Source organism: Perognathus longimembris, chromosome 2 (genome assembly GCF_023159225.1).
Source record: "Perognathus longimembris pacificus isolate PPM17 chromosome 2, ASM2315922v1, whole genome shotgun sequence".
NCBI lineage: Eukaryota > Metazoa > Chordata > Mammalia > Rodentia > Heteromyidae > Perognathus > Perognathus longimembris.
Genome location: NC_063162.1, coordinates 119,330,579 through 119,343,760, shown reverse-complemented (window position 1 = coordinate 119,343,760; position 13,182 = coordinate 119,330,579). Strand labels below are relative to the sequence as shown.

At 38.8% G+C, this 13,182-nt stretch overlaps 1 protein-coding gene across 1 annotated transcript in view; it reads left to right on the top strand.

Annotated features, from left to right (window-relative positions):
* Window positions 1-13,182, top strand: part of Slc25a13 (solute carrier family 25 member 13) — a 178,651-nt gene that overhangs the window by 161,368 nt on the left and 4,101 nt on the right. Inside the window, exon 15 of the mRNA XM_048340063.1 lies at window positions 7,619-7,757. Coding sequence (XP_048196020.1) covers window positions 7,619-7,757 — 139 coding nt within the window. The remainder of the gene's footprint in view (window positions 1-7,618; window positions 7,758-13,182) is intronic.

The following is a 13,182-nucleotide window of genomic DNA, read 5'->3' as shown; positions in this document are numbered from 1 at the left end:
AACAGCAAATAAAAATAAAATGTCTGGAAAAATACTGTATTTGCAAAGCAATACCCAAAGGAGTTGAGAGTGTTAAAGAAGCTGATGGGGAGGACAGAACAAATTCTTAAAAATATTAGCAAATAATTAATATTCTTCTGTTCATTCAAGAAGAATTTGTTGCAGGGAACTCACTAATCAGGATATAGATGCCTACCAAGTAGTCAGTGTTCACAGTATGAACTTTGTTTTTGGAGGGGGGAGGGCATCTCTGGGGCTTGAACTCAGGGCCCAGTTGCAGTCTCTTAGCAAAAGAGCCACAGCTCTACTTCTAGGTTTTGGTGGTTAATTGGAGATAAGAGTCTCACAGACTTTCCTGCGTGGGCTATCTTTGAACCTGAGCCTCAGATCACAGCATCCAGAGTAGTTAAGATTACAGATATGAGACACTGTTGGCCAAGCCCTGATTTTAAGCCCTGAGAATGGCCCAAAAAGAAAAGGGTATTTAATTGTAAAATTTAGTTTTCCCAGATCAGGCCCTGAAGTCAAGCCCCAGAACCAGCACAAATGAAAAGATGTACAACAGTAAAATTTTGCTTTTCCAACCCCATGCTTCAGTAAAATGTATCTTTTTCAGAGATATTTTATTAAGTTATTTTTGTTCTGCTATTCACTTTATTTTTATTTTATTATTCTTGCTAAGTATTCACAGGATTCATTGTAAGACAAGTCTTTTATCTAAACTTTAGGAAATAATTGCCTTCCTCCATATTAAAAAGTACAGAAATGAGCCAGGTGTTATGGTTCACTCTAGTAACCCTGGCTAGTTAGAAGGCTGAGGATAGGAGGGCGATGGTTGAAGGCCATCCTCATCAGGAAAATTTGTAAGACCCTCTCCTCATGCAACCCACAGTTGGGTACAGTAGCACATGTCTGTCATACCAAGCTATATGGAAGGCTAAGATTGGGTGGATTGTAGTTCTAGTCCAGTCTAGGTAATATGTTCAGAAGACTGTTTGTGCTTAGGGAAACTGGATGCGGTGGCATGAACCTAGGATCTCAGAAATGAAAGGAGCCTAATATAAGCAGATAGAAGGTCAAGTATTATACCTTGGTAGGAAGCAAGACCCTACCTAAAAAAACAACTAGTAAAAAACAGGGCTCGAGTGGTAGAGCACTAGCCTAGCAAGTGCCAACTTCTACTTTTAGACCCCGGTATTGCTCCATTACCCAATGATTTTCCTAGGCTACTGTTCACAGAGTTCTCTGAATATATTTTCTAAGAATGAGGGATATGCTTCTGTTTACATTAAACCATCTTTAGATTCTCTGGTTTCTAACTGTGACCAAAGTATGCACTTAAAAGGTAGCTGGGTAAGGAAATGTTAATTGACTAAAACATTAAAGAGATGCTTCCTGTGGCAACCAAAAAGGCCTCTGGGGGGGTACAATCAGTTTAGCAAACTTGTAGAAACTTATTTAGTGGAATTAAGTTTTTCACTGAACAAAATATTGGCTACTAGCCTGATAAACGGTGAACTCTACTGGGATTCAGGTATGAAACCACACAAGTGATTTTGTAGCTGCCAGTGTTAAAAGAACACATCATTTATTAGCATTTTCTGCTCCAGTAAGACAGTGTGCTTTCCATTGATAGTAACTTTTACCCATTTGTTTAAAATCTTTGTGCTGAGCCCTGCTCAAATACTTTATATTACTCATTGAACTTAAGATTATCAAGAAGCAACTAACTTGAACATCTCTAAAATCATTTTCATTCTGTCACTGGCTTATAAGAACTGGTAGATCAGATATTTAAACTGATTGTCCATTAAAGCAGCCACATTCATTGGATAAAATATTTTGTAAAAGTACTGTTTAAAGTATTCTAAAAGAATAGGGCTGATGGATACTAGTGGGCTTAGTAGGAAGGTACTTTTTGTCAGGTGCCAATGCTGCATTTACTAATAGCTAGTGTCTTCCTAAAGTTTTTGGATTTTCTTAATATATATTCTGTATTCAGAAAGAAATTTCTATATCCTTGTATCTAAAGAATAGAAGTGAAACAGGGGCTGGAGATATGGCCTAGTGGCAAGAGTGCCTGCCTCATATACATGAGGCCCTGGGTTCGATTCCCTAGCACCACATATACAGAAAATGGCCAGAAGTGGCGCTGTGGCTCAAGTGGCAGAGTGCTAGCCTTGAGCAAAAAGAAGCCAGGGGCAGTGCTCAGGCCCTGAGTCCAAGCCCCAGGAGTGGCAAAAAAAAAAAAAAAAAAGAATAGAAGTGAAACAGACTTCAAAGAGTTGTAGCCTAGCAGTGATTCCTTGTCCTAGAGGTTGCTGGGAAAGTGCCCTTCTTCTCAGTAGAGAAACAGAGAAGGGGGGGGGGGGTTGGGAAGAAATACTCCCCTAGGAATCAGAAACTCTCAGCTGGTCTTCCATGGATTTGCAGGTAGAATTTATTTATATATTTAAATTTTACAATTATAAAATGGTGCCTGTTTTTAAGAGCATGGATTATACAGAAGGAAGGCAAAGATACAGAGACTATAAATTTAATCAGCATGTTAAAATTTCTAAGTCAACACTCAGGTTAAAAGTAGACTTTGTAGCGATGGTATAAGTAAGTAGGGGGAGGAAGAAAAGAAAACAGGTAAGAAAGATGAGACATTCACCTATAGAGTTTCTAGTCCCTTAAGTGATAAACACTTTTCCCTGCAGAATAGCCTGTCGTGACAGTAAAACTGTGGGACTTGCAGAGTGGCATTTCCTACTTTTCTTCCCAAGGAAAAGACAAAGGTTGCCAAGATGATTTTTGCTGTTGTTAGATTTACAATGAAATCAAGGGAGGAAAAAACAGTGGTCTAGTAGTTTCTGGACTAAAATAGTAGTTATTCGCATCTGATATTTAAATTGAAAGCATTTCAGTGGTTTTGCATATTAAGTCTTCAGTTGTTGACTGGCTTAACTGGCTTTAACATCAGTACTAGGCAGTACAAGGGCTTATGGCACCAGAAGTGTTCCTCAGCAAAATTCAGAAACTCACCCTACTCAAATGCTGGGCACATGAGGTCCACGCATCCCTCGATTGGACAGGAAGCACGCCACCAGGCTATGGTACTAAGGGTTAACGGGCTTGGGGAAAACCAAGAATGCTAAGGGATCAAGACACAACATGCTGCCCTTTGTTTGTAGCTCCAGATCAAAATATACAATTATACATGCCAAATAAATTCAAAACCTGTAAGGTAGGAAAAGAAGGGTGGCTCTAACGACAGGTGCCAGAAGCATTAAATAACCTCCTCAGACAAGGTGCACCACTGTTGTCTTGAATGCTGCAGGGTCCCCCAGTCTGGCATTTTCCCCCATGCTAGACAATGTGCATTCACTGCTGGAGTCTCTGTTAAGCCTCCGTCTCCCAGACCTACTGGCTCCTAGTGCCCCAGCTGACACAGAGGTGCCTTTGTGAGTGTAATTACCTTTCCCTGTATTAGAAATAGTCTGTTTAGAGCTGTGTTTGCAGGTAGGGCTAGAATAAGCAAGAATTAGCATGCGTAAAGATCTGCCCTGGCCCTGACTCCTTTATCAGCACCATACTTCAGGACTAGCTCTTTTCCTACTGTTGGATTGATTGAGCAGGTGTGATAACCATCCAAGATGAAGAGATTTAAAATAAAAGGCATGGGAGATGGCTGTGAGCATAGAAGTATGGGGATCTTGTTGTGTTGTACTTTGACAATTTCCTTCCAGATAAAGCTGCCAGGATAAACTAGTGGGTCATTCTAGCAACTTAAGAATTGATCCAGGGATTCCTCAGGCTTTCAACAAAGTGTGTCCACATCAAAAGGGCAAAAGAAGCAAAATGAATGATTCTTCTTTCATGATGATTCTATGGCCAGTACCTCTAAGCCTGTCTAAGTGACTGGCCAGTTGTGGGTTATGAACTTGAAGTGAATCGAGGTGAAGGTTTGAAGAAGTCTTCTTAGACCTTAAGTTGAGCTGTGATGGAGCGTGTTAGAACATAGAATTGGAGCAGAACCAGAGCTTGTGGAACTTTATTTACATATAAGTTACCTAAAGATGCTTTTTATTCATCTCTGTATATTAGTTGTCCTTTTATTTAAAAAGAAAAAATATTCCTTCCTTTGCAGAGTACATTAGTGAATACTAAGAGATTAGAATTATATTTTTCCTAAGAGAAATCAGGCAGTATGATCAAATTATTTGTTCAAACCAGAGATTTGTGATTTTACTTTGTACAAAGGAAATTTGGGGGCAGTTGGAGACCATCAAAGGACAGGTCTGCCTGTAGATCCGTCAGAGTTCAGGCTGGAAAATGTAGGGCTTTTCATATAAGCCAGGCAGATGGAGAGGTTAGGTTTAAGTGGCACACACTTTGTCATTTATTAATTTTTTTAATGGCCAGAGTAATTCTTCCTGTGTTGCTGACACAGTATGAACAGCATTTTCCTTTTATACAAAACAGCTTGCGCAGAATGGCTGATCACTTGGTAAAAATTATACAAGAGGCAAGTAGAATTCAAGTCAAACAGGTTTTGTGTCTGATGTGGGACTGGAGAATGGGTGTTCACCACAAAGTGAAGAAATCGTCAAGGAATCTGGGAGAGAAACATTTCCACCCTTGGAACTTTAAAAGGCTTTTCAACATCCTGCTTCCCTTTTTATTGTGTGGGAGCAACAGGTCAGGGATTGCCTTAGGCAGCCTAGCAAATTGGCACCTGCCTTTGTGCCTAAGACCCTGAGGAAGTACTGGGGAAAAGGAGGCCAGGGAAATTTAATAAGTCTGTAAGTTCTTCTCTAGCCTTTTGCAAAGCTAGCTCTCTGTGAGGACTGGGCTTTGATGCCTGGGATACAGGACAAGTGATGGCTACCTCCTGACTTAGCCAGAACAGGTTTTGTTTTGTTGTAGGGAGACACCTGAGCAGGTGCTGGGCTGCTGAATAATATAGGTCCCAAGTGAGGCAGGCAGCCCTTCTTGTCCTATTTGTTTCTTGCATTTGTACTGTAGTGGGTCCTGTGTAGACTTTTAAGGTTAATACCTCATTTAGTCTGAAAGCTCCAAACCTGTTACTTAGCTCCGGTGGTTTTTAACAGGTGAGAAAGGTTCTTTTTGCTCACTGACTACCCAGTGTCAGAGGGGGTGATTTTCCCTACTAGGGGTTCATCAAATCTCAGTAGATGAGTCCAATGGTTCACCCAGGTTCCTTGAGGAACCCAGATACTTCTCCATGTGCCCTCACTTTTCCTGTGTCCCAGGGATATTAAATTAGACCTCCCAAAACAAAGCACAACCTCTACATAATAATTTAAGAAGAAAAGGGGACTTACGTTAGAACCACTTCAGAAAAATTCCAGTTCTGCAGTGTTTGCTAATATTTATGTTGGCTGAATATCTCCCAACTTTCACAGTATTTGTAGTAGGTTTTAGCAAATGCTAGTGGGCAATTCATTCTTGATATTTTTCTGCATTTTTGTATGATAAACACTTCATGTTTTATAACCAGAGGGGAGAACTTAAAATGGAAAGTAGTTCAGCAAAGAAATGAGGTGAGCACATAGATTGAAATCTCACCATAAAATGCAAACACTGGGTAATATGGTTAAAGGTAAAAATAAGTAGTTAGAACAAGAAGCAAAATTTGGATGAAGAATTATACCAGACCAAGAAGCTACTCCAAATGATCTGTTTACAATGTCAGTAATATGGTGATGGTTTTTTCTATATTGAAGAAGCCAGAGGTAAGGATTTAACTGGTCTTTATTTGATAAATATTTCATATCTAATTTGAATATCACCTGGACAGAGTCTACATGTGGATAGGATTTATAGAAAGGTTTGAAGGTAAGATAGTTTTACTATTACCTCTATAGCCTAGCTTCCTGAATTACAGCCTTCTAAAGAATGAATCATGAAAGGCTGGTGCTTCTTTCAAGTAGTGATATTATGCTGTAAGACTGTTTCTCCTCAATTAAACTATGAGAGGTGGGAGCAACTCTTAGAAACCTGACTTTGGCTCTGCCTTTGGTGGATAAGCCAAGCGCATGAGCCCAAGTAAATGTATAACATGAGTTTAGGTGTGATGGATATTTTAAATCTTAACTTCAATTTAGACCTTTTACAGTTTTGGGGTAAACAAATATAGATGAATGAGCTGGTTGACACTTCATGAGATGGGCCATTCCTTTGAATACCCATATGTGCAGTAAATGGAAGCACACACATCTGTGATTGAGCTTACTCAGGAATAACCAGTGTATCCACCAATTCTGCATATAATCCAGATTCTAAGCGTTTGTTGTAGTTGGAAAGATGAACCAAACTAGGATTAAACTGAATGGGATTAAGTATAAATTCCTATTTTCCTTACTTTTATAAGACAGCTAATAAGTTAACCTTAATTAGGAAGACCTTAGTTTTCTGACCTCTATTCAGGCTGTAGACATGAATCTATAACAGTTTCTGTTTAAGAAAAAACTAAGGGTTTTATAAATGCAAAACCTCAGTTTGAGTCAGGAATAAAATGTATTTATCAGGAAAAAGAAACCAAACCATAGTTACAGTAACAGATGTGTGGTGTAAAGGAACTTTCAAGAGATTAGAGCCAGCATGTGGCAGACACACCTAAGATCCAACACTCCTAGACCTTAGTAAATGTCAGTGGACATGGCTAGATATGTTGAATCTGGGTAGACTCATTGTTTTCTTTTGGGGATCTCCATATTTTATTATGGAATTTAGAGTTATTAGAAATCTGTGAAAGAAATGGAATTAAATCATTAAGTGTTGAAAAGTGGTCATTTCCTTCCCATTCAGCCTACCCAAAATACAATATATGTGCTGTGGTTTTCAGTAGAACATTTCAGTAGACTATTACTCAGTAGAACATTATATCATATTTCTGGGCACTCATCAATTCTCGGGTCCTCTGCATGGCATTATCTTGGCACCAAGAAGTTATTTGGTGAAAACTTTGCTATAGGAGCTAATTGTGCTATACAGAGCTCTTAAATGTGTCAGAATTATTGTAAATACTTTAAGACTTAAAGAGCAAGTATTTGTCAATGTTTTATAAACCCTAAATGGTGGGTAAGTATGTGAAAAAATTAAGGGGATCCAAGACTTCCTGAAGTGATATATAATTGTTTTATGTATATGTAATTTTTTCTGGGAAAGAGTCCAACACTTTCATCAGATTTTCAAATAATATAAAAATGGGGCCCCTTCCTCCTTTCTAATGTGTACACAGAGGCATCATGTTTGCTAGTACCCCATCTTCTGTTGAGACTACAAAACATCTTCCAAATGACAGTGACTTGCCACTGGCAGGGACTTGAGAGGATATGACAGCCAGAGTTCCAGGTTTTAATCAAAATCTTAGCATGAGGACAAACTTCTTCTTTACCGCATACAAGCAAACTAATTTTATTTCTATAAACAAGACTCAGACTTGTTACTTGGAGAATTTGGCTTGTTTCTTACTGCTCGTCTTTCAACTTGCGAGTACAAATTTGGTCTTCTCCAGGAATATTTTGTTCTGAGGTGGGTTCCAAAGAAGCTTGGTCTTCTCAATGGGATATGTGTTACATGTGGTTTTTCTTCCTTTGCAAATGCACAGGGTGCCAAAGCTTGCTTTCTGCGGGACATTCCTTTCTCGGCCATCTACTTCCCGTGTTATGCTCATGTGAAGGCTTCCCTTGCAAGTGAAGACGGACACGTTAGCCCAGGAAATCTGCTCTTAGCTGGCGCCATCGCTGGTGAGTGTCCTGAATGCAGTTCTGTTGCTTCCTTCTCACCCATCCTCAGTGCCTGCTGTCCCCATCCCCACCCTCACCTCAAACTACAACACGCTGATAGATTATAACAGAATACATATGTGCTGACTATAGACTGCTTTGAATAGCAACTCAAAATAAAGGCTGAGAAATGAATCTTAACTTGCAGATTCAGGCGAGCTTAATTTCCGAATTCGTAAAATGGCTCATTAAATATTGGTTCATTCTGTAGTCTTTCTAGATGGCAAATTGAAGTTCTGTATTATTCCAAAGCATAAGAATGATTTAGCCAAAAGTTTTTAGTTTTTGAAAATTTTGACTACTTGTGCCCTGAAGACGTTCAAACAAAATATTACATACAAATTTGTGCAAAATGTCGGGGCTGGGGATATGGCCTAGTGGAAAGAGTGCTTGCCTCACAAATTTGTGCAAAATGTAAGCAGTGGTGACTATCATTTAGATACAAGAAATGTGGTAGAACCTGAATTGACCTGGACTGATTCATGACCCATGTTTCCTTCCAGGGGTGTGCAGTTAAAGGGATCTGGTATGTATCCATTGAATCACAGAAATAGCTGTCTTTGCTGTGTTGTGGTGAAAATATCAATAGAAAAAGCAGATATTGACTAGAGGCACAGTGGGGATCAACCCCAGTCTGTGCTTTTGTGAATATCCTTGTCTTAAGACCCTCAGGGTTAGAACAATCTGGATAAGCTCTCCATGGGGTAGCAAACATTTAATGAGTTAACAGACCCTTAGGCAGTCATGGGAAGCCTGGCTCCAAATGTCTTTGTGATACAGGTGCTTTTCTCATCTGATAAGAGGCTAGAACAGTTTCCAAAGAATTGTATAAATACAAGCCCCAGCTTTGACATGTTGTCTGCTTCTGGCCCCCCTCTAGCTCCTTTTTTCACTCTATTTTTCCCCCTCCTCTTTTATTCTTAATTAGTCTTTTTTCACAGCTATTGATGAAGGCCTCTGAGGCAGATTTCTTATTTCCTGGCTGCTTAGCAGCTGTTTGTTTGAGAAGCTGTAAGACCACAGTTGTACCTACACCAAGAAAGAGGGATCCCAAGTCTGGAATATAGGTTTCCCAAAGTTATGTCCAATCTGTCCATCAACTCCCTGTGCCCCACATAGGCCATATATATTTGCATAAATTACTTGTTATTAGGGAGGATCCGATGGCATGAGAATTAAGTATAACTTACTAGTGTGTGGCCTTGGGCCAGTTATTCAACTTCCCCCAAGCCTTACTTTCCTCATCTCTAAGAAGACACCATTATGGGACCTACTTACAACTTCTGCATCTCAGATAGGAGCACCACTTGAAGGACTAATGGAGTCTCTAGTGTGAGGGATGTGCTCATTCTAAATCTAAGAAAATCTGCCTGTCAGTCACTTCAGGTGTCAGTTGTGACATTAAAGATCTACAGTAGTAGAACTCAGAACAAGATCTAGGGCTCTTTTCTGAGCTTTGTTTCCCTCAAACTGCAAAATATATTTAAGTCACTCTATTTTTTTTTTTTGCCAGTCCTGGGGCTTGGACTCAGGGCCTGAACACTGTCCCTGGCTTCTTCTTGCTCAAGGCTAGCACTCTGCCACTTGAGCCACAGCGCCACTTCTGGCCATTTTCTTTGTATGTGGTGCTGGGGAATCGAACCCAGGGCCTCGTGTATATGAGGCAAGCACTCTTGCCACTAGGCCATATCCCCAGCTTAAGTCACTCTTAAGAGAAGATAGAAACTAGAAAGCAGTTTCATCTCTGGATAGTTTGTTAAACAATTTGTGCCACAAAGCTAGAAAATTTACTAGTGGATTATTTTTCCTTACTTATGATTTATTTTTTCTTCTCTTTTGTTTTTATTATTTTGAAAGTAATATTACTCATTGTAAGATATTTGGAACATTCTGGAAAATGAAAATAAGAAAGTATTGTCCATTATTCTACTACTATAAGATACTATTCAATATGTTCTATTCTTCTCCTTGAAATGTTTTCCACAGAGTTGTTCCACATATGGTTTGCACTTTATCTCATATCTTAAACATTGCTGGCCATCAGAGCAAGAGGGTTAGTGGTATGCACAAGGTGTTTCTAAACTACTCAGGATCAGATTCATTTTTCTATGTAGAACAGTGTGACCTGCACAAGTTATTTGATCCTTCTTGGCTTGGTTCTCTATGTTTGGGGCAAAGAGCAGTCTTAATCTCATCAAATTACTATGGGGATTAAGTGAATTAATAGATAATAGTCCAAAATAAGTCCTAGAGTACAGTAAATATTCAGAAAGTTCAATAATGCTAATTTTATTATTTCAAACTCTCTAAACACATTTTTAATTGTTACATAATTACATATCCCTTAATCTTAAACATCCCTTAAAGTTTTTTCAAAAACTTCTTGTCTTTTTTATAAATTTTATTGTTAAGTAGTTGTACAAACAGCTTACAATTTCTTAAGTCAGGTTATAAGTACAGTTCATACTGATGAATGTCACTGTTGATCAGTATGACTCTTTTCATCATTCTTCCCTAATTTCTCCCTCCCATCCCTACCTTCAAGTTACATGGTTCAGTTTTTATATAATGTACATTGAATATAATACCAGCATTTGCTCATCATTCTCCCTTCATTCATATATACCTCCCTTGTTCTCTTCCCAAATAATTTCCTAGTATTCATTTAGATAAATAATTAATTCATTGTTCAGAAGAGTTATATATTTGGCTGTAACTTTTAGCTAAGTGATTTTTTTTTCTTCTAGTCCTTGGGCTTGAACTCAGGGCCTGAGCACTGTCTCTGGTTTCCTTTTGCTCAAGGCTAACATTCTACCACCTGAGCCACAGCACCATTTCTTGCTTTTTCTGTTTAAGTGAAGCTGAGGAATCAAACCCAGGGCTTCATGCATGCTAGGCAAGCACTCTACCACTAAGCCACATTCCCAGCCCCCAGCTAAGTGATTTTTTAAAAAAGAAAGAATTTAAAGGATTTTCTTAAAGGATTAAGGCTTAAATGATTTTTTCCTGTTTATATCAATGAAATGAGTACCAATGGCTTACTCTTAGAATCCTACCTACCAAGGAGGTTGAGATCCAGAAGATCAAGGTTCAAAGCCAAGAAAATCCATCTCCAAAATAACCAAAGCCAACTTTGAGCAAGCATGTTTAGCAAGCCTGAGACCCTAAATTCAAAGCTTGTATTGCTCACCATCACCATTATTCACTACCTCCATGACTCTACCACCACCTGCACCACCACCACCACCACCATCTCAAAAATAAAAATATGGTTGTTTGTAAATTACTGCAACATTATTTTTGAAAGTTTGGAGCTATTACCATTCCTGTGCTGATAGAGATACTGCATCTGGGAAATGGACTATGCATATTCATCCATTTCTCCTCTCTGAAGTATCTGAAGATGTCAGAAAATACATTTTAAAGATTTCTTATTGGTCCTAGAAAATGGACTTAGCAACAGCCACAATAACTTTGAACTGGACTGGATGATATCCCAACCCAAAACATTGCCAGGAAGAACTACTTCTGCTCTGTAGAGAAAGTGAATCTCCAACCAGTAGAGTCCCTGGGCGGGGGGGTAGGGATGAAGGAGTGGAGACAGCATTAGGATGAATCATAAATGAGATAGAAAGCTGCATGGGCTGCCACTGTGATCTCCTAGTCTGGAGCTTTAGGCAGCACTCTTCTAGCTTCTGATTCAAGCTATGTTGTAAAGAAAGGACCCTTGGTCTGGAGTGGTAGTGTGGTACTGAAAGAAAGCAGGGCAGGTATATGTCAGTTGCAGACCTTTACTACAGGTGCAGAAAAAATTAACTAACAACAGCTCTTCCTCAGAGAAATATCGCTGTCCACATAAGAACCATTTGGAAGGTTTCTGTTCTGTCAGCCTGTCTTAGTCCCTTGCATTTAGGGGACCATTTTATTCAAGAGAAAAGCCTATGGGGAAAACAAACCTGGATTATGGTACGGGCCATCCACAACCACATGCTATGTACAATCTGCCTGCCCTTTGAACTTGAATTTCAGTAGAGAGTTAGAGGTCTGCAGACAGGAAAGAGCAGCAAGTTTAGTAAACTGAAGAATTACACAGGAAATAGGCAATTCAGAAAACAGAAGAGACCTTTAAAGAGCTGTAATTAAATTCCTCAGAGAGATTTGAAAGGACTAAGGAAGGAAGTTTGTTTTTCTTTTTTAATTAATGAAAGGATTACCAGAATTAAGAATCTAGAAATGTTTCTGAATGATACAGTGCTGATTATCAAAAACCTTGCAATGGTACATTTCTCTAATAATTTAGGAGAGTGAGACAGGAAGATCTTGAGTTAAAGGACAGCCGAGGCTACATAGCAAGGCTGTCCAAAAATAAAAACCTAAGTTAGACATCTGGAAAATAGAAAAGAAAAAAAAAACTCTAGAATATGGTAAAAAAAAAACATATATATATGCATATATATATATATATATATATATATATATATATATATATATATACAGAGATGGAAAAGAACTAATGCAGGAAGTCTAACCTGTAGTTAATAGGAGTGCCCTGGGAGGAGGAATAAGACTAGAGGGAGATAAGACAAGTTAGTAAGAAAGATGGACCCTTCCTCATTTGCAGCATGAGATACCCTCCGAATGCCACTGTCTGAAACTGTGATTATGTTCCCAGGCATAGCAGCATTCAGGAGAGAAGCAGAGTTTAGTGTTTTACGTGCAGAACCCCTCAGGTAGCTTCACTGGTATTCTCTGTAGCAAAGTGAGAAGAGGATTTAAGAACACTATGAAATACTTGAAACAGCAAATAAAAATTAAACTTGTGAGGAGGTCTATATTACATGAATTTACTATACAGGAAGGATTGTTGGGAGACAGATAAAGGAGAGTGAACTCACCTTGTTGGAGGAAAGTGCCAATGCGGATGAATTGTACACCTTGTAAATGGTACCTCTACCATCTATGCATGTAATATTTAATATAATTTTTTGTTATTATTAAGGTATACAGAGAAGTAACCATTTCATAAGGCAGGTAATGAGTACAATTCCTTTTGGTCAATTTTACCCCTTCTAGGGCATTCCCTCAGCTACCCCCTCCATCCCTGCCCACAGGTTGCATAATTAATTTTCCACATAGTGTCTATTGAATAGCATTCCTACATTTGTTCATCTTCCCTCCCTCCATTTCTGTACCGCCCCTCTGTCCCTCCTCACTTTCAGCTTTTTTCTGGTTCACTGGAGGTAAGATATGCATGTAATATTTAAACAGATTTGTCTCTGAATAAAGGAGATAGGTCAAAAGAGAAGTAAGTAGTAGCTGAGAAAATAGGAAACTTCTATAGGACTTTAGAAATAAGTCTTATAACCACAATAAGTTCAAATGGAGT